Source organism: Hemicordylus capensis, chromosome 4, assembly GCF_027244095.1.
Source record: "Hemicordylus capensis ecotype Gifberg chromosome 4, rHemCap1.1.pri, whole genome shotgun sequence".
NCBI classification, from domain to species: Eukaryota; Metazoa; Chordata; class Lepidosauria; order Squamata; family Cordylidae; genus Hemicordylus; species Hemicordylus capensis.
In genome coordinates, this window is record NC_069660.1 from 203,134,518 (window position 1) to 203,155,707 (window position 21,190).

Here is a 21,190-nt window from a genome sequence, read left to right on the forward strand (position 1 = left end):
GTGGTTGGGAAACTTTGCCCTAGGAAACAATACTCATCTCAAACTTCTTCCAACTCTTTAAAAAGAAACTATTGTCTGTCTTCAGCTTTAGGCTCTGATCTAGGCTATACACATAGCAGAAAAAGGGAAGAGGAAGAGGAATAGAAGGTGATTAAATAGGAACAAATAGATATTTGTACCCTGCCTTTTACTTCATCTCTGGCAGAAATGGTAGGTAATATTGTCCAAAGCTAGTTGCCAGTTATCAGCTATTTATTAAAGCTATGAGGCCTTTCACACAACGAGGCAGTGGGAAGGCTGGGTCCAACTCACCTTCCCCTCTGATGAAGTAAATGTTGCTGGGAGCATGGAGTGCACTTCCAGATGATCTGTGCTGTGCCGAGCAGCGCGGATCTCTGGAGGCCAAGATGACATGTCCCAGCCTCCAGATATCCATCAATGCACCGCACGATGAGCACAAGCAACCTGAGCACCGCAAGATGAGCTGCAAGCAGCCTGAGCAAACACATGATCCCAGCAGTCGGGTTAAGGGCGTTCTTGCACCCTTAACCTTGGCTTAACAGCTGGGTTATGGAGCTGGGTTTGGCAGCACAGCAGCACTGGGATCCATATGGATCTTGGTGGTTCTCACGGGCAGCCAAGCCCAAGCCTATGCTTGGCTGCTCATGAGAACAGCCTTTTAGTCTAACCCTGGGCTAAGAGGCAACTTTTAAAGGTGTAGCTCCCTAATACTTAGCAGGGAAAGAGCAAACTATCCCTTTTCAGCCCAGCATAGCATCTCCCCAGTCCCCATAGCATCTCCCCAGACCCTGTTTCCAGGGTCTCTCGTGTGTGTGTGTGTGTGTGTGTGTGTGTATTGTTTCAGACTGTGAGCTCTTTTGGGACAGGAAACCATGATTTTTCCATTTCTTTTGCTATGTAAATCACTTTGAAAATGTTTTTGTCAAAAGGCAGTATGATAATAATTAATAACAACAATAACAATAATAATGATATTATCTGTATAGCACATTATATTGCAGTGATACCAAGACATTACAGTCACAGTCAAACGTAACCCAGTCTACATTCAGAAGTGAAACTCAGATTTCCTGGAAACAGTTCTTAGGTCAAAATGTCATTAACTGTTGTGCTATTGCTCTTTTATTCTTTCCTCCAGTTATCCTTACAAATCACTCCTCCCTGTAGCAATGAGCAGCACTATGAACATTCTGGACGATGCTGTACTAAGTGTGAGCCAGGTAAATATGCTAGAACATTCTTCTTATTCGTGTCAATATATAATTAAATTATATAATTATACAATTCTATATTTTCTATATAAGTAAAGGTCTAATTTATGAAGAAAAGGTCAGAGGTCCCTTCTATTTTAGTGAATTACTTTACCATTTGATGCAGAATGTAGACCATATTTCTGTATCCTTCAAATGATTTTATATGGGAATGAGACAAAGCAGTATACACTTTGGCCTGATGGAGATTGCCAGCTAAATCATGGTTTAGAGATTATCATAATCAAGGCTACCTTCCTTTCTCCTCCTTCACGTGCCAAAGGAAGAGATCAAAACATTCCTCTTTTGCTGTTAAACTAACCACAGTTCCTTATTACATCCAGTTTTAGAAAAATGTGGTTTGTTCAAACAGGTTTGTTAACAAACCGACGTATCAGACCACAGAATTGACCCTGGTGGGTTCATTCACGTTTGACTATATTCTGTCAGACTCTAATCCTGGCCTGCCAGGTTTGTGTTTACATTTCTTCCTACATTTTGGCATAGCAGCCCTTAAAACCATGTGCATAATTTTATTCATCATTCATGTATTTATTTAATCGACTTATTTTTATCCTTCCATTTCTTGTTCAGCACAGCCACAAGGCAGCTCTAACAATAAGTAAAGCACAATAAAAACAACTAGCTGGGCCAGGCGCAGAGCATCTGCGCCTTTAGTTCTCCCCGCATGGCTATTTCCTCCTGTCACTGTCACAGCTTTCTCCTGCCCACCCCATCTCCCCCTCCGGTCATCTGCCCCCTTCGCCATTTCCTTCCTCCTCCTAACCCGCCTCTGCCACAGTTTCCTCCCAGTCCCCACTCACCTCTGCTGCCTCCTCCCCATCCGCCACTGCCTCCATTGCCTCCTTGCTCTCCTTCCGTCGGGTGCCGTCGTTTGCCCGCCTGCCCAGCGCCATTAACTCCCGGCCCGCTGGCTGGCTGCCCATCACTATCCGGCAGCTCTCCAAACTCTCTTGAGAGCTGCCACGCATGGGATTAGTTACGGATACGTCTAAGAGAAATAGATAGATAGATAAAGCGGCTGGTTCAACTGCCAGCTCAATCTCTCACAGGCACATAAGACACAGGGGAATGACAGCAGTATACAGTCCTTCTCTGGTCTTTCATGTTCCTGCCCAGGCTCTCTCTTGCTGCTTGGTTGAGTCCCTTAGTTGAGTCTGGAAATAATGCTGTTAGAGTAGATGTTAAGTTTCTACCCTTGACTATCCTGGTTCTAGATTTTAACTCCTCCAAGGGTGCCAATATTTTTGAAATGAGTCAGTAAATGAATGGAACCCTCCTTGGGAAGATGAAAATAATTCTGATGTTAGGGTTTGTGTGTTAACTATGCGGAACTTGAAATGTAACTTGAGATGACTGCATTTTATATTGTTTTATAGATTGATTTTACTTCATTCTTTTTGGCTGCAGAAAAGCAGCATATAGATTTGATATTTAACATTTAGTGAATAGAATAAAATAAGTTGAAAATAAAATAAAATAAATGACTGGACACTGTTCCTGCCCTTCTCAGGCAAGTATATGTCTGCAAAATGCACTGCCACTTCAGAGACTGTATGCCTGTCCTGTGGCCAAAATGAGTATATGGACATCTGGAATGAAGAAGAGAAGTGCTTGCTTCATAAAATATGCGACCAAGGTAAGGTAAATGCATGACAGCATCAACAATGTTCCTCATCTGAATTCTCTGAGTTCTTGACTTTTGCTCCTAGGAATAGAATAAATTGTAAACCTGTGGCCAGGACTTGTTTGTTTTTATTTATATGGAGTACCTAGCCCTGTACTTTGAAAACAAACTTACAATATGATAATTCCTTCCAATACCAGATATTGTGGCCCCAAATGTATTAACTAGGCAGAGAAATTGGACCACAAACAGATAAGGTAGTAGTTTCTGTATATTTTGGAGAGGGCTCCCTAAACATTAATTAACATATTTGTTTGTAAATTACAAGGAAAGAGGAAGGGGAAATAAATGGCTGGGTGAGGACCGAGCATACTGAGTGGTTTCCAGGGGCCACAGAATGTTTAGGGAAGCTGAACATTGGTTGGGAGTAAAGAAAGAAAAATTGTGGAGGGAAGATCCACCCGCTTTAGCCTCTAACTGCTTGTAGTATCCTCGAGAAAGGATTGGGATTGGGGAGATGTGTAATGTGAGATTAAAAAGCTCTCTTCCCTGCACTTTATGGGGAGAGTTCAGGAGAGGGAAAAGGAGGGAAAAATTCTCAGGCTCTGAAACCTTCTTTTGCCAAGCTCCAAATGCACACCGTGCTATATAGTACTAAAAGGCTCCAACTTCAGGGCTGGCATTCAGCCCCGAACCTGAGTCCTTTTGCACTATAAAACTATAATCTTACATTATCCCAGAAATGATTATCAGGATTGGCCAGATGAGGTGCACATCATGAGGTTAAAACACCCATTTCCTTTCCTCCTTTTCAAAAACCTCCCCGCTGTGTATCCACACACACACGTACTCCAGGTTCAGGGCTAGCAGACTGCCTTGAACACAAGCCCTTTATCACTATATTTGTAGGAAGTTACAAAAGGAAAAAAAGTGTCCTTTTTCCTGCCCCCCGCCGCCCAGAATAGCAGCCTTCCTGTTAGTTGCTGTGGCTACTCGGTGACACATTGCTGTGGATCCCTTCCTGTACATATAAAGAGCCACTTTCCCAGGTCTATCTCTGTCACGTTGTAACAGTGTCCCTCCCCATTCTAGCAGTGAAAGTGGCTTTTGACAGTGGTGGGAGGCCATGTATTCACCTTCGTCCTAGGAATTGGCTTGGATAGGGGTGAGAATGCCAGCAGCAGGAGAAGGGATGGGGATTTACCCTGCTTGTAAAATATCTGGGGCAACCACCACAACTTTCTGCAACAAGTTGAGCAGTGGCAATACCCAACTGTGACCTGGGCCTGTGTGGAACCTCTATGCAACCTACCATGAACAAACTGCATTTGGATAAGTTCCCATTGCAGTTCAGTCTCCTGGTTTGTTCACATATATTTATGTGCTTCCCTGTATTTTCCTCTGTGGTACTGTTGACAGGCAGCACAATAGGTACTGCTGATAGGCTTGGGGGAACATGAGGTACTTGGCGTGGAAGAGGCCGTTGCATTGTGGGGCTCGGGCTCAGTGAGTGCTGTTGCAAACTCTCTGGTTCTGGGGTTTCTGAGCTGGCAGGCTCAGGTTCCACTATTCCTCACTCACCAACATAAGAGATAGTTGTCTTTTCTCTGTGTCAGTGGGAATCATCACAGCATTGTGTGAGTCAGAATCAGTTACAAGTTAGGAATCTGCACACCATGTGAGCAGCAACACTGCCTGAGCCAGCAAAGATTCTCCATCTAGCATCCCTATGGTGAACATATTTTTTTGTCAGGCTGAGGATTTCAGGGAAAGTGAAGCCATGACTTTGGTTGTAACTTCCATCTGCTGCCCCATTTTTCTTGTGTCATAGGGAAAGCTTTAATTGAAGTGAATCCTGGAAACAGCACATTCCAACGACAGTGTGCTTGCACTGCTGGCTACCACTGGAATGAAGACTGCGACTGCTGTCGGCGAAACACAAAATGCCCTCTGGGTTTTGGAGTGAAACAGCCAAGTAAGTCTTTTGTGATGCTTCTAATCTATCATTTCTCTGGGGAGTGTACCAAAAGTGGCCAGGTTATGTCCAATGTTTTCTATAGTTCTTTTGTAACAGTCATTGGCCTGGTTCACACTATTACTGGATCAGTAATCCTCTTCCTGTGATGGAGAAACAGATGCTTCATCTGCCCTTAAAGAGACCCACTCCATGAGAGACTTTTCCTTTTCATTTGGTGTGAGGAGGGGAGGAAAATCATATGAAATAGATTTCTACATAAAGCACCTGCCTCACACATTATGTCATGTGTGTAAGATGAAGAAGAGGGTATTACAAATATGATCTTCCATAATGTCCTGTCCTGCAGTTAAGAACCGCCAAGGTAAGGCAGTTGGGGATGCAGAACCCTGGAGAACTCCAAGTAAGCAACTTGCTCTGACAAGGGTCAGCGTTTTAAGGACCTTCAAGGCGCTTTCCAGATTGCCAGCCTTACACTGCACAAAGCAGGGTAAACTGCAACATTTGGTGGTGCCGAATTCAAACTGCACTAGAGATCCATTGTAAGGGGCAAGCCTCCTACAACAGGCAAATACAGCTTTTTTCCCCTTTTGCAATGGACTTGCAACGTTGTAGCACTATAACGCAGCAATAAAATCCCAAAGGCGGCGTTGGAAATATGAACGGCACTTTCCTTACATCGCGGGGACTGTGATGTCGCAACACAGGCAATACAGAAGGGACTCATTGTGCTGGTGTGCAATCTAGAAAGCGCCCTGGCTTAGATTACCCCTCCCAGGCTCCCCTTCTCTGCCTGGAGAGCAGAGGGATGTAAAGGGGCAGTTCTCCAGTCCTGGCCTGGAATCTAGTACCCCTCCTTGGCCCCATTAAGTCTCTCCTGGTCTTTTGCCAGGACTGGTGGGCGGGCTTCAGGGAGTGCAAGGTACTTGGTGTGGAAGAGACTAGTGTTCATTATGGGGCTCGGGCTCAGTGTGTACCAGATCTGGGGTCTCTGATTCTGGCAGAGCTCAGGCTCCAGCCTGGTGTCAAGGTCTGTGCTTCTGTTCTGGGCATGGGTCAGGAGTCAGCACGCATGATGCAAAGGGGGTTGCCAATCCAGGAAGTGTAGAAACCTGAGCCGAGGAATAGAGCATGGAGCTGCCACTGGTGTAGAAGGGACTACAGACTGTTCACACATTTCGTTCTGAGTTTAACCATTACCCATTTATCTTCTTTATAAAAATGGAGGGGAGGGGGAACAGCAGCAGATACTTTAGCAGATAATTCTTGTGCATTCTAGTTTTGTGGATGGATTGCTGTATGTTCAGATGATGGCCTGACCCACGTTCAGAAATCAGACTGGTTGAAGGCAGGTTGGCACAGTATCCGAATACACTGTGAACAGTTCACAAGTTTTCACATGAAAAGTTGCCATGAGGTAGCTGCACAGGATTCACATCATGGGGGAAAGTGTCTGTGTGACTTGGCTTTAATCTGAAGCATTAGAAATTTAGCTCTTTGTTATACTGAAGGCCACTATTCTTATTTTTGGGTTCTTGGCAATCCACAGCATTTTCTTTCTTGATGACCACCATGTGGGAGGAGGCTTCAAAGGCTTTCAAGCAGCAACTGTATTGATCTCAGGCTCTCAGCAGCTGTATTGATCCTTCATGGCTCCAAATACCTTGAAGGACCAATGAAGACAAGAACCAGCAAGTCAAAGCCAGGATCTCCATTCCAATGCATGAATGAGGTGGCAGGAGTTCTCCCTCTCTCTCTCTCTCTAAAGCCTATAGAGAGAGGGAGATTTTCAAACAAAAACTGGGCAAGCAGCTCTCAGGGATGCTGCAGTATATAGTTTCTTTGCCATTTCTACTCCAGTGCAGCTCCTTGCACTATAACAGTGAGGCACAAATGGGGGGAAAACAGGTTTCCTCTTCAGCATATGGAAGAAACCCTTAGCTCTTCAGCATTATCAGTCATTCTTGCTGTGGTCTTGGAGAGTAGCTGAAAGTCTACCAGTGGTCCCTGGGCCATAGTTTAAGAAGAAACCAACACAGCTGACAGGGAATATGGAATTCTCGGGTGGGGGGGGCGGATGACCAAAAAGCAAAACATGTCTGCACAGCCTGCATGTAGAAAAGCTTAGCATTAAGATGTGGTAGGAACGTAATTTGTTTTCTTAGCTGAAGTAAGTCTCTACTCAGTGCTTTTGTTCGCCATTTTCTCACAGTACAAGAAGACAAGGATACAGCATGTATAAAGTGTCCCACAGGATACTTCTCTAATATTTCTTCTGCGACTGATGAATGTAAACCTTGGACTAAGTAAGTGCAATGGATAAATTATGTTGAAATAATTCTTTATTATTTATTTATTTATTACATTTATATCCCACTCTTCCTCTTAGGAACTCAGAGCGTTGTACATACTTATTTTTATCCTCATAACAACCCTGTGAGGTAGGTTAAGCTGAGAGATACATGACTGGCCCAGAATCACCCATTGAGTTTCCTGGTTAGGTTATCCCTGCAATCAGGCTCTGTACCGGAGGACTGGAGAGTAGCAAATGTAACACTGATTTTCAAAAAGGGACCCAGGGGCGATCCAGGAAATTACAGGCCGGTTAGCTTAACGTCCGTTCCAGGCAAATTGATGGAAAGCATCCTCAAGGATAAAATTGTAAAGCACATAGAAGAACAGGCCCAGCTGGGAGAGAACCAGCATGGCTTCTGCAAAGAGAAATCTTGCCTCACCAATCTTTTGGAGTTTTTTGAGAGTGTCAGCAAGTATGTGGATCAAGGTGATCCAATTGACATAGTATACCCGGACTTCCAAAAAGCTTTTAACAAAGTTCCTCATCAAAGACTCCTGAGAAAACTTAGCAGTCATGGGATAAGGGGACAAGTACATGTGTGGATTGCTAACTGGTTGAAGGACAGGAAACAGGGTAGGTATAAATGGAGAGTTTTCACAATGGAGGGAAGTAAGAAGTGGGGACCCCAGGGATTTGTACTGGGACCGGTGCTTTTTAATTTAGGAACATAGGAAACTGCCATATTCTGAGTCAGACCATTGGTCTATCTAGCTCAGTATTGTCTTCACAGACCGGCAGCGGCTTCTCCAAGGTTGCAGGCAGGAATCTCTCTCAGCCCTATCTTGGAGAAGCCAGGGAGGGAACTTGAAACCTTGTGCTCTTCCCAGAGCGGCTTCATCCCCTGAGGGGAATATCTTGCAGTACTCACACATCAAGTCCCCCATTCAGATGCAACCAGGGCAGACCCTGCTTAGCTATGGGGACAAGTCATGCTTGCTACCACAAGACCAGCTCTCCTAATTTATATTCATAAATTATCTAGAAGTAGGGTTAAGCAGCGAGGTGGCCAAATTTGCAGATGATACCAAACTCTTTTAGGTAGTGGAATCCAAAATGGATTGTGAGGAGCTCCAAAAGGATCTCTCCAAACTGGGGGAGTGGGCAACAAAATGGCAAATGCAGTTCAATGTTGGCAAGTGTAAAGTGATGCACATTGGGACGAAAACCCCAAATTCAAGTATACGTTGATGAGATCTGAGCTGTCGGTGACTGACCAGGAGAGGGATCTTGGGTTCGTGGTGGACAGCTCATTGAAAGTGTCGATTCAATGTGCAACAGCTGTGAAAGAGGCCAATTCCATGCTAAGAATAATTAGGAAGGGGATTGAAAATAAGACTGCTAATATTATAATGCCCTTATACAAAACTATGGTGCGGCCACACCTGGAGTACTGCATACAATTCTGGTCACCATATCTAAAAAAAGGACATTGCAGAACTGGAAAAGGTGCAGAAGAGGGCAACCAAGATGATCAGAGGCCTAGAGCACCTTTCTTATGAGGCAAGGCTACAACAGCTGGGGCTTTTTAGTTTAGAAAAAAGACGACTGTGGGGAGACATGATAGAGGTCTACAAAATCATGCATGATGTGGAGAAAGTGGATAGAGAGAAATTCTTCTCCTTCTCCCATAACACTAGAACCAGGGGTCATCCCATGAAATTGATTGCCACAAAATGTAGGACCAGCAAACGGAGGTACTTTTTCACACAACACATAATCAACTTGTGGAATATCCTGCCACAAGATGTGGTGACAGCCAACATTCTGGATGTCTTTAAGAGGGGTTTGGATAACTTCATGGAGGAGAGGTCTATCATCGGCTACTAGTCGGAGGGCTATAGGCCACCTCTAGCCTCAAAGGCAGGATGCCTCTGAGTACCAGTTGCAGGGGAGTAACATCAGGAGAGAGGGCATGCCCTCAACTCCTGCCTGTGGCTTCCAACTGTATCTGGTGGGCCACTGTGTGAAACAGGATGCTAGACTAGATGGGCCTTGGGCCTGATACAGCAGGGCTGTTCTTATTTTCTTAAGTTCATATGGTTGAATGGGGATTAGAACTCAGGTCTTCCCGGTCCTAGTCCAACATTCTGACCATTATGCTATGCTGGCTTGCATAGCATAGCATAGCATAGCATAGCATAGCTTTAACAGACTGAGAAAATCTCATGACACTTTTTTCATGTTAAGGAATTAGGAAGCTGGTTGTGGAAGATTTAATATTCTGCATGTTTCAATTATTGCTCTCTGAAAGCTCAGTTAAGGCCCTGATTTGTGTGATCTTGCATATATAATTTATGTAAATCCATATAATTTTAAATTGTCCTGATCAGACCCCACATTCGGTAATAAATGCTATGGGGGTCCCCTCACCCTCACTGCATCAACACAGAAGCATCACATCTCTACCCAACACTTGGGCTTGTAGGGTGGGTTGAGGAAGGCAGGATACGGATCAGATTGGTGAGGGGGAAATGGCTCACCCTTTGCAATTTGGCAGGTTCCTTGGTCTTCCACTCTGTTGTTGTCTCCTCTGTTGATATAGTGGGTAAACTGAAAAGATTAATCAATTTGATGATTTAACTATTGGAGCAGTATGAACAAGAAGTGATCTAAAGATAGGTGGTGGCTTACTGACATTCACATCTCCCTTTTAGCAGTTTATATGTTGTTTAACATGCATATTTTTTATCCGGCCCTTCCTCTAAGGTGCTCAGGATGGTGGACATAGATTTTATACCACAAACAGCCCTGTCAAGTACACCGTGCTCAGAATTTGACTCGCCCATGGCAACCAAATAAGCTTTGTGGTTGAGCAAGGAGTTGAACCCTGATTTCCCCAAACCTGTTTCTCACAATCAGATGCATGAGACCATTGGAGCCTAATAAGCTATATGTAAACATTTGCTGTTCTGTTGTAGGGCTTATGTAGATGTTACAAGAGAGACAAAGCTACTACCACTCCTTATATATTTGTCCTCCACTTCCTCTTAATATATTTGCCCCTTACTTCCTCATAATACCTAGGCAATGCACAATGCATGCCATGATGTCATCACACTGTGTATCCTCACCTCATACCATCATCTGTCAGCTCCAGTGACAGGGCATGATGACATCACATCACAGCAGTCACTAGATCTCTGTGATTTCCATGACAAATTATAGTGCATATACAGTTCTCTGTATTTCAACAGCAACAAAATATTTATATACAACAAACATATTTCGGTAACACTATGTGTATATTGTATGGTTCAATATATATTTTCCTTTTTTTAACTTTTCGAAGCTGCACAGCTCTAGGAACGAAGGAAAAAAATCCTGGTACTAATTGGTCTGATGTGGTTTGTAAGAAGAATATAAGAATCCATCCACAAGATGGTAATTTTTGTTTTGTTCTAATTTAATTTTTATTAATCCATTTTACATATCTTTTTAAAGAAAAGAACGGGGGGGGTAGACACCAACGAAGAAGAAAAAGTAACAATATTACAGCAAGCAATAATGCAGAACTTTAACATTACAAGGAATAGCTTTCTTACTAACATTACTGGGGTTATGAAACTCAAGACAATTAGAAAAATAAAAACCGAATAAATGGGCTTATTATTTCAGAGAGAAAGAACATATAAGATGGTAAATGTAATAGCGTATACAGTAGCATCTAGCATATAGTAGGGTACAATGGTTAAAATAAAGCTCTGTTATCACAGGACTTCTATGAAGAACACTGGACTTCACTGGAGGCAGAGTTAAGTTGGATCCAGTGTGCTTAGGATTCATTCTCAAAGCAATAAAGTTCATATTATTTTTTTCTGCATGGGAGTGGATGAGCCAAAGAACACTCTCAGTAACCTGAGATATTGCAAATCTAATTTGTGAATGATTTGTGCAAGCCTCGTTTGCAGCTTGTTTCAAGTTGCTAAGGCCACCTTGTCAGAGACAGCCAATCTAAGACTCTCCAGCTGTGATTGGACTACAGCTCCCATCATCCCAGCTGCAGTTTGTTGCCATGAAGGATGAATGGGGTTGTAGTCCAACCACAGCTGGAGAGACTCAGATTGGCCACCTCACCTTGAATTGTAGCTGCAGTTTCCAGTCATTCCCCTGTGCGCTTTCCAAAAAGGCATAACATGACTATGGAATGTAACGGTGAGATCGATCAGGACTCCCTTTCTCCCTATTCCACTCCATATCGCAGCATTTCAGTTATAAAATTGTTGCTCTTTTAAAAGAGAATTTTGAGATTTTTACATGGCAAAAAAGGAATCCAGTAATGATATTTCTACTTCTGTATAAGCTTCCAAACTATTGGGTGTTTTGTTTTGTTTTTGTTCTTTTTCCAGAAGCAAACAAGTTACTTTATATGTTGCTTGCTCCACTCCTTCTTGTTGCATTAGTCGGCATTGCTGTTCTTACTATATACTATCTCAATAAGGGGAAAGCACTGACAGGTATGTATCTTATGATGATAATTTATTGTGAAAGACACACTTTTATGTCTTCGTTTTCTGTTTAAGCCTCCTAATTTGCCTTCATAAACGAATATAAATCACAATATAAGTAGAGCCGTGCTGGATCAGACCAAAGGTCCAGCCTTGGAGTTGTCAATCAGAAGCTCCTGGGAAGCCCAGGAGGTGGGCATGGAGGCAAATGCCCCTCTCCTGCTGTTATTTGTTTGCAATTGGTATTCAGTGGCATACTGCCTCTGTACCTAGAGTTAGCAAATAGCTATCATGACTTGTAGCCATTGTTAGATTCATTGAAGTCATCTAAGCTATCTAAATTACTAGATATGTTTTTAAATTGATCATTAGTGTGCTTTCCAGGATCTGCATTGTAGCAAATAGGTATGAATTTTGTTTGTTAAAATGATTTTTGTCTCAACTTTCAAAATTAATAAGGCTTTACAAGGTGGCTTGCAAGAAGAACATAAAATATGCCACAGATTTCACGATTAAACTCTTGATCTGAAGCTGAGGGTCATGTTCCTTAGAATTTTGACACATACCCCGTCACAAGACACTTCTTTGGTCAAATCCATAATGCAAAAAATGTTTATACATTATGAGCATGATCCTTGGGAAGAACTGTAGCTCAGCAGAAGAGCATTTGCTTTGCACTCCAAAAGTCTTAGGTTCAGTACCTGACATCTCAGATAGGAAGGGCTGGAGAAGGCTCCTGCCTGAAACCCTGGAGAGTCACTGCCCATTGGTGTAGACTGTACTGAGCTGGATAGACCAATGGTCTGTCTCAGTATAAGACAAACTCCTATGTAATCCATCAGGAAGCTCTTCTGCGCAAACCCGTTGAAATGAAATGTCATATACAAGTTGTTTTGTTCAGGACATTTTCTGCATCCTCTGTGTGCTCTGATTATGCAAGGATCCCCTGTGCATACAAATATTTCTATCAATTCAATGGAGGGAGTGTACTGTGTATGTACATTTCTTTGTACATGCAGATCTGCTTCCTCCACTAAAATCAATGGGTCTTCTGGGCTAATGGGGAAATTGCTGCATCACAACTTCCACATTTATCAGAAGTTGCTGGACCAAGGCCATTTGTTTCCATAAACTCAACAATTGGTATATAATTCATTTAAGTTAAGATACTGGTATTTGAGCTGGTTTGGTTCCAGTTACTTCAATTGGACTAAATAGGCTTAAATCCAAGCACTCTTACTGGGTTGTGGGTGAGGCTATGAGTCATCTTAAAAACATGCCATAAGTGCTTTTAAGTGGTTTTGTGGGCACCCTATAAATTTGTACTACACTCTGGCAAGAATCTTTGGATAGGTTGTGAAGAACAATAATAGCCCCCACTGCAGATCAAACTTGTTAACATTTTTATCCAACCATAGGGGAATCCCTTGTCTGGATTCCATCTCGGCATACCTGCCCCATGTACAGCCCCATTTACAGATACTTTAACTAAACAGAAAATGACATATTTACTTGCAGTGTCATTTCTGAGAGATGCCGAATCTTCAGTCTAATAATGAAGAAAAAAATATATATACATATATATATATATATATATATATATATATATATATATATATATATATATGGCAACCCTTGAGGGATACACTATTCCTCATATGAAGCAATACAAACCATTGCTATTACTAAACAAACAAAAATTGTCGTTACTTTCCACACCAACTGGGTCGTCATTCTGTCTCATGCATCATTAAACTATTATGTTGAAGATTTATATTTCACTTTTTGATTGAATTTATTCCTGGGGAGGCTTACAACAGGGAGCAACACAAAGACAACCTAGCAATTTATGCCTGATCCTTGGAAGATATCCTCTGTATGCAGTTTTTCCCCTGTAAGGAGATGTGGATGGAACCTAACTTGTGGAAACACCACTTATTTCAGTGAAGTCAATGAGATTATGTTAATGAATGTCTCTGAGTTCCTTTCAAGGCTCCACAGTGCTATATATAAACTGTTCCTTTGGCAATTCATGTGATATCTCTAGAAACAGACTAACCAACCAGTCACATGTACACAGCCAAATCATTAACAGGTCAGTCATAGCCTGATGGTGCATGAGACAGAACGACGACCCAGTTGGTGTGGAATGTTCTATTTTAGGTATGGATGGGCCAGATAGACACATCTTCCGCTTAAAGGGGGGGAAATACAAATAATCTTTTAACAGGAGGAGTGTTTCTTTGCCCAACATTAAGACTGCTTGAGAAAAATAGATTTAAAAAATGAATAACTTCTGTCCAGCTGAATGGAGGAAATTCCTATGTCTGCTGCCCTGTCGCTTTTTAAGTATGGTGTCCAACATCTAGACTAACACTGTGCATGCATAACAAATAAAAATGCACATTCACAGAAAAGTCACATAGCTGGGTGGATGCTCAAAATTGCACTTGTGCAACAAGGTTAGCAGAACAGGGTGCAGGTGTCAATGTTTATCACAAGTTGCACACCCTGTTGTGCATGCACCCTGCTGCATTAGTGCAACGCTAGTCTGGAATGCAAGCTCCTGCTTTAGTACATCTGGCTAATGCAACATCCTGGTGCTAGCACAACATGTTTGCATAAGCATAGTGTTAGTCTGGATGCCAGCCACTGACTCCTGTTGAAAGCAGTAGTACAATTAAGTACACAAGTCCACTGAAATCAAGTGACGTGCCACCTAGGGATGTGATGAATCAACTCGGTGTGGGCCACCCAAACGTTTTGACAGGGTGGGGAGTGGTATCTTTAAGCAGGAATAAAGCAGGTCCTTACCTGCTCTTCTGCCGCCCTGCCGCTTTTCCAGGTGCGGCAGTGTGCTGCTCAGAAGTCCACATGGCTTCACCCAGCAGCCTGGGCCTCACTGCTGCATGCAGGCTGCTTGGGTGAAGCCCCACTGCCATGCACGAACTTCTGAGTGGCACACCATTGCAGCCAGAAAAGCGGTGGGGTGGCAGAGGGGCAGGTAAGGACCTTACCTTACCTCATGCTATACTCATGCATAAACTCATGCTTAAAGGTATCATGCTTTACTCATGCTTAAAGGTATCTCTCCCCACACCGCCAAAACATTCGTGCACATCCCTAGTGTCACCAGTGGGTGTAAGTGGGCACAGGATCAAATTACAGTATGTCTATAATTCATCAGCCAGATTGGTGGAAGTCCTTGGATTTGAGATGATTTAGGGATTGTGTATATGCCAAAATCAATGTAGGAAGCTCTCCGGGCTTCTTCCTACAAAGTTCTGGTAACATTTGTATCAGGAAACTATGTAATTTGGGTCAATGGTACCGTTCCTTACCACCCAGTCATTAACCAGCTGGGTGGAAGTGTGACTGGCTCCACCCACATGATTCTTGGATGGAGACATTACGGCAAAATGTAAGGGAAGCTGCCACGAGGAAGCTGCTTCCATGCAGTTGCCAGTAATGAATGGATTGCCTCAATCTTATTGCTTTAACAAATGAAAATTTGTTAAAACTTAAGCACTCTGGCTGGCAAAAATTGTTTGTATAACTGGCTATAGGGTGCATGGTTTTATTTGCAATTCACTGGAAGTATGCTAAAACTGAATTGTAATATATGTGTAAAATAGAATAAATAACTGATGATTTCTCCCTTTGTCTCTCCTTTCAGCAGACCTACCTTACTGGGCTAATGAAATATGCAAGCAAATAAAAAGGACAAAAGTGAAATCTCCAGCTGTAGGTGTTACCAGCTTTCCGAGTCTCTCTCTCTCTCTCTCTCTCTCTCTCTCTCTCTCTGATGTCCTTGGCAGCTAGAGAATTCCAAGTGGTGAAATAAGGTCAGAGATTTGTCTACAGCTCTTCGGTAGCTGCCAGTGCCATACCACATTAGGAAGGGCAAGAGGGAATGGCGGGATCACGAGGAACAGAAAACCACAAAGGATCTCCTGGCATTAGAAGAGTTGTTCTGAGTAACATCTCTGCAGCTTGTTGAAATCCATGGGATTTCACATAAATAGTTAATTTGTCATTGGTTTTCCTAGACTAACAGTTCTCAGGCACCAAAACAAATACACATACCCAACATATGTGATCATTTTAACATAGTAATTCTTTTCCTTCCTTCTTATCACATTGTCTCTAATTCAGTAGTATTTCTTATTGAAATGCAGTTGCCTCTTTTCAGACCTGCTCTGATTACTGATTTTGTTTTTGCATGATGTTTTTTGAAAACTTGAGACCTCTAAATCAAAACCCCTTATAGGAACTGAGAGAAAATGTTTGGGCTAAAGTTGATCTATTCAGAAACTTGTGTGTGTACACGTGTGCACACATGTGTTGTGTTTGTTATAGAGCCATCAATGGTAGCTGCATGCACTTTATGGAGTATAAGAAGTAGAGAAGATGAGTCCCTGCCCAGAGGACCTTACAATCTAGGGTCTTCTTCTCATTTGTGTTCTCATTCTGGTGGCTCTGGGCCACCTCCATCCTCAGATGCCTCTCAGTACCCATTGCAGAGGAGCAACAGCAGAAGAGAGGGCATGCACATACCTCTTGCCTGTAGACTAAGAGGCATCTGGTGGGCCACCGTGTAAAACAGGATGCTGGACTAGATAGGCCTTGGGCCTGATCCAGCAGAGCTGTTCTTATGTTCTTATTGAAGTGGTAAACCTGTGTCTGAGCTATATCATCTCAGGTTGCTAGTAAGGGCCCACATATTTGAATGCTCCTTCATATGGAAAAATACACCCTGCACATAGAAAACTAGTATATCAGGGAGATGGCTCAGCTAGAACAATTCCCCAGGACACAGAGTTTTCTATGTGGAGGGAATCTCTTTTTGTATGGAGGAGTGTATGAACCCCTACCTGCAATTTGAATTGTTAGAATCTATTACCACCTCAGTGAGAACAATGCCTAGATTTTGACAGAAGAAGGGACAACAGAGAGAGGAATAAGAAGGAAAGGAAAAAAGAAGCAAGAATAACAAAGGATGAGTACACTAGTAAATGTCAGAATTTTCTGATGTTAAGAATTTTCTTAACATTGGAAGAATTACTGGTTAAATGTCATCATTTATCAAATGCCTGGTACTTACCGTAATGTATATGCAATCACATTTATCTGACTCTTCAAAGCATTTCACATAGATTATCTCTGTAATCCTTGCACCAGTCCTGTAAAGTAGGTCAGTATTATTATCCACATGTTGCAGAAGCTGGCTCAAGCTATCAAATAATGAGATTACTCAAATAATGTGATTCCAGATGACAGATAATTGTTAACCACTACATTAAGACAATTCCATAGTGGTAATTTCCTTATTTCAATGGTATTCTTCATAAAATTTTTTAATGACTTTCTTTTTATTTTTCCTAGAATTCTTCTGGAGATACATTTGTAAACACAAATGTGGCTAGTCCTGCTGGTCTTCGGCTTTTGGAAGGAACATGTCTGCTGGATCTTGATGAATATTCTTTTTCTGAGGGTGAATGTTGCCCAGATGGGAGCTGTGCACGTGGGAAAGTTGGCCAAGATTCAATCCACTTTGGATCAGATTTCCCAACTTTCTCTCTTATGACCGAATCTGAGGATGACCATTTTAGGCAGATGCCCATGGAGGATGAGTATATGGACAGAATGCCCCAAGGACCCTGTTACTTACTTTTAAAGAATCAATCTGAAAGCAAACCAATCTCGCCATTCTCGGAGCCACTGGAAGTGGGAGAGAATGATAGCCTAAGTCAATGTTTCACTGGAACTGAAAGTCTGGTGGAATTAACAAACTGCTGTTGCTCAGATGTTTCATGTGGAATGGACCCCGTTCACCCTTCCCCAGACAAATGCCTACAGAATTATTGTCATCAATGTGCCTGTAGCAACATGAGGGATGTCGAAACCCAAGATATAAGTGACTCCCTGATAATGCCTGAGGAGATAAATGACTACACTCCCTGTAGAGCATCTTGTAAAGAATCTCCCAGACAACCTGGCAATGCTGCTGATTATTGCAAAGAAAGTGGCCCTACTCCACTGTGCTCCTGTGGCTTGGACTCTCCTTCTGTGGATCAGAATGCCTCGGCAAGCAATGTTGGTGCCAGAAGTGAACCATCTGATGGAAATGATACAAAACACCAGCCTGCAGATCCCCCAGCAGCATCTGGTAAGACCTCTACACCCAGACATCATCTTGTTTGCATGCCATTGTTAGGTCGGGTATGTGCTATCACACATCAAAATCCAACCTCTCCATCTGTGAAACCAGATGGAGGGACATACAGAGGATGGCCATTTCCATCAAGCCTACCTGTGAGCTTCCCTAGGCATCTGCTAATCACTGCTGAGACATGTGCCAGGCTAAATGGACTTTTGGCCTGATCAAGCAAATAAATTATCATATCCTTATGCATAACGGACCTAGAGCCAATTCTGGATCTGTGCAGCCCATGTGAGAACTAGAAAGTAGCCTCCCAATATTAATGAGTCCCCCTAGCTTCAAAGAAGTTCATTTTTCTTTCTTTCCATCGATTTTTCTCACTAGCTTTTCTGCAGCTATTAGAGATATGGCATCATAATGAGAATCATATGTTTTGAGGATCCTTTAAGAAAGGCAAGCCACCTAATGGCTCAGTGGGGAAGTAACTTGCCTAGGGAGGAAGAGGTTGCTGGTTCGAATCCCCACTGGTAAGTTTCCCAGACTATGGGAAACATCTATATCAGGCAGCAGCGATATAGGAAAATGCTGAAAGGCATCATCTCATACTGCATGGGAGATGGCAATGGTGAACCCCTCCTGTATTCTACCAAAGAAAACCACATGGCTCTGTGGTCGCCAGGAATCGACACCGACTCGATGGCACAACTTTACCTTTACTTTACTTAAGAAAGGCACCCAGGTTTATTGCATTCCCCCCTTCAAGGCAGGCACCAGATGGACAGTTGGGGTGGCTAGGCCATGGAGTTCTAGCCTATGGAACTCTGACCGCCATAGCAACTAGGAACTCCATAGCCCTGCCCAGCATTCTCCTTGGGTTCCAAGCCTCCCTCCTTTTGTTGTTAATGAAAAATCACAGCTGCAGAGAGAAGAACCCTGAGAAACTTCAGAAGTCAATACACCAGCAAACAAGGGAGAAATACATGTCAAATGAAGGCTTTGCATTTACTGTATTAGATGTTGTCAAATCTTAGATAATGTTGACAAGTCAGAACGGCCCTCCTCCCCAGCTCATGTTTAAAAGTGACGTACAGAAATTGAGGCAGGAAAATAGAACCCTATCTGGCAAATATCACCCAAAGCAATTGCTTCTTCTCATGTCATAGTAAGGCTGGGCTTTGCTTATTAATCTGGTCGTTAATTTGGAAGATCAGATGAATGAGCCAAGAATTCTTGTTTTCTCTGCAATTCTGGAAGTGGTCTAGACCCAGCGTGGTTACATGCTGGTGCCAGTGGCTTCTCTCCACCCAGCAAAGAAAAAAAAATTGGCAGTCTCCAGCCTGGCTAGCTGGCTGGCTGACCAAATATTGTGGTGATGGTGGTGGTGGTAGTAGCGGTGATGGCGGTAGTGGAGGTGGAGGAATAAAAAGCAAATCCCTTCAGCAAACTCCTGTTGCAAACTGAGATGTACAGCTGAACAGATGAAAATATTAGTTACAGCTTCTTCTTTTTGTGGAGGGAAACGGGATATGACTTTTTGGGCCATATTTAAACGTTTGGAAAATAACTGCAACCTAGCTTAGTGAATTATTTTACTTGGCAATACAGTAGCCCCATTTTGGAGTATATAGTTAAACATCCAAGTGGGCTATAAGAACTAAAATAGTTAGCATTTCTGATCCTAAATATGTTTACTCAGAAGTAAGTCCCACCACTTTCTGCATTTAGGGCCCAAGTAGACATGACATGAGAGTTCAATGTTAAAAGCTCCTGATGTGCGCTTTCATTCTTAAAAAAGCAGCTGTGGGGGGCCTTGATTTGGATCAGGGCCATGGTGTGGAGGAAGAGGCTCAACCCTTTGCCTTCATATGGATTCCCTGACTACTGTTGTGGTTGCTCCAGAGCTGCTATTTGTTGTGTAGCAGCAAACTTAGGGCACAATTTTATGCCTGTAAGTTTTTCTATTCCACCACTATAGCAACTTTAGTGGATAGTTTGTTGAAAAGAGAATCTGCATGGTGAACCATCCCACACCAAAGGAGCCCCATCAAAATTGCTTTGAGAAAGAAAATGGCATTGTAAACTGTCTCTGGAGACTTTGGTAGTGGGTGGTATATAAATATGTTTATTAATAATAATAATTGGGAGCTCCAAACACAGAGCTTTCACCTCAAGTCTAATTTGGCCCTTAGGTTGTGGCATTAAGGTTTCCCCCTTTCTGAGGAATGAGGAATAACACCTAAGTATCCCTACTCTCTCTCTTCCTGCATTTAGTTCTGACCTCTGAGCCTAATTACTGAGATGGTGTTAAGCTCTGAAATTATTTGTGGATTCATTTTTATCAGATGCTATAAGGTCTGGAGTCCATTCAGTCAAGAATAATCTGGATTGTTCTTCCATCACCAAGTTACTAGAGGGTGGAAGGGAACAACTGGTAGAGTCCCATTGTGCTATAAAGGCCTCAGGCTTCTGTGAGGCCTCAGATGCTTCTTTGCATGTGTGAAGCATCTGGAGAAGCTGGGCAACCAGATAACTACAGGCTCCATGATTCTCAGCCACTTTGGCTGCACCACGCATGAGCAAGAGCATCCAAGACCTCACATAGATCATGCTGCAAGTGAGGCCCTCCTGTCTACCCCCTTTCGCTGATACTTTAACAAAGTTAGAGATATACATATCAGGCGGTATAAAAATTTGATAAATAAATAATAAAATGAAATTGAAGTTTGGGGGACATTCCCCCCTCCCCACAGGGTCCCAAATACTCTGTCCATGATCTGGAGATTGGGCAGCATTATCTCAGCACTGGACTGTAGTGTAACTCATTGCCTAGGTAAAGGTAAAGTGTGCCGTCAAGTCGATTTCAACTCCTGGCGCCTACAAAGCCCTGTGGTTTTCTTTGGTAGAATACAGGAGGGGTTTACCATTGCCTCCTCCCACGCAGTATGAGATAATACTTTTCAGCATCTTCCTATATCACTGTTGCCCGATATAGGTATTTCCCATAGTCCCATACCAGCGGGGATTAGAGCTGGCAACCTTCTGCTTGTTAGCCAAGCATTTCCCCGCTGCACCACTTAAGGTGGTAACTCATTGCTTATCCCAGTGCAATTTAAGCTACTCCATCATTACCAGCTGCCAATACTGCTACTGTTGATCTGTAGGAGCTAGCAGTTACCGTCTAAATGGGAAGTTTTCCAGCAACTCAGTGCACCTTGATGAAGAGTGTATTTTAGCTTGAATTTCAGTGGATAAAGATAACAAATTATGTTTGCTCCTATTACTGGTATCCTCTTGATTGATTGGATGCAACCATCTTTTATTTAAGCCATTTC

At 42.8% G+C, this 21,190-nt stretch overlaps 1 protein-coding gene and 1 long non-coding RNA gene across 2 annotated transcripts in view; one reads left to right on the forward strand and one right to left on the reverse strand.

The window, feature by feature from the left end:
• TNFRSF11A (TNF receptor superfamily member 11a) overlaps window positions 1-21,190 on the forward strand; it is a 42,277-nt gene that overhangs the window by 17,685 nt on the left and 3,402 nt on the right. The window contains exons 2-9 of the mRNA XM_053313552.1: window positions 1,160-1,241; window positions 2,806-2,931; window positions 4,751-4,894; window positions 7,107-7,200; window positions 10,540-10,631; window positions 11,597-11,704; window positions 15,372-15,439; window positions 17,081-17,864. Coding sequence (XP_053169527.1) covers window positions 1,160-1,241; window positions 2,806-2,931; window positions 4,751-4,894; window positions 7,107-7,200; window positions 10,540-10,631; window positions 11,597-11,704; window positions 15,372-15,439; window positions 17,081-17,864 — 1,498 coding nt within the window. The remainder of the gene's footprint in view (window positions 1-1,159; window positions 1,242-2,805; window positions 2,932-4,750; window positions 4,895-7,106; window positions 7,201-10,539; window positions 10,632-11,596; window positions 11,705-15,371; window positions 15,440-17,080; window positions 17,865-21,190) is intronic.
• LOC128352965 (uncharacterized) lies at window positions 10,533-20,445 on the reverse strand. The gene is made up of 4 exons (XR_008320747.1): window positions 18,570-20,445; window positions 16,800-16,878; window positions 15,381-15,513; window positions 10,533-12,641 (listed from the first exon to the last, which is right to left on the reverse strand). It is a non-coding gene; the product is annotated as an uncharacterized LOC128352965 (long non-coding RNA).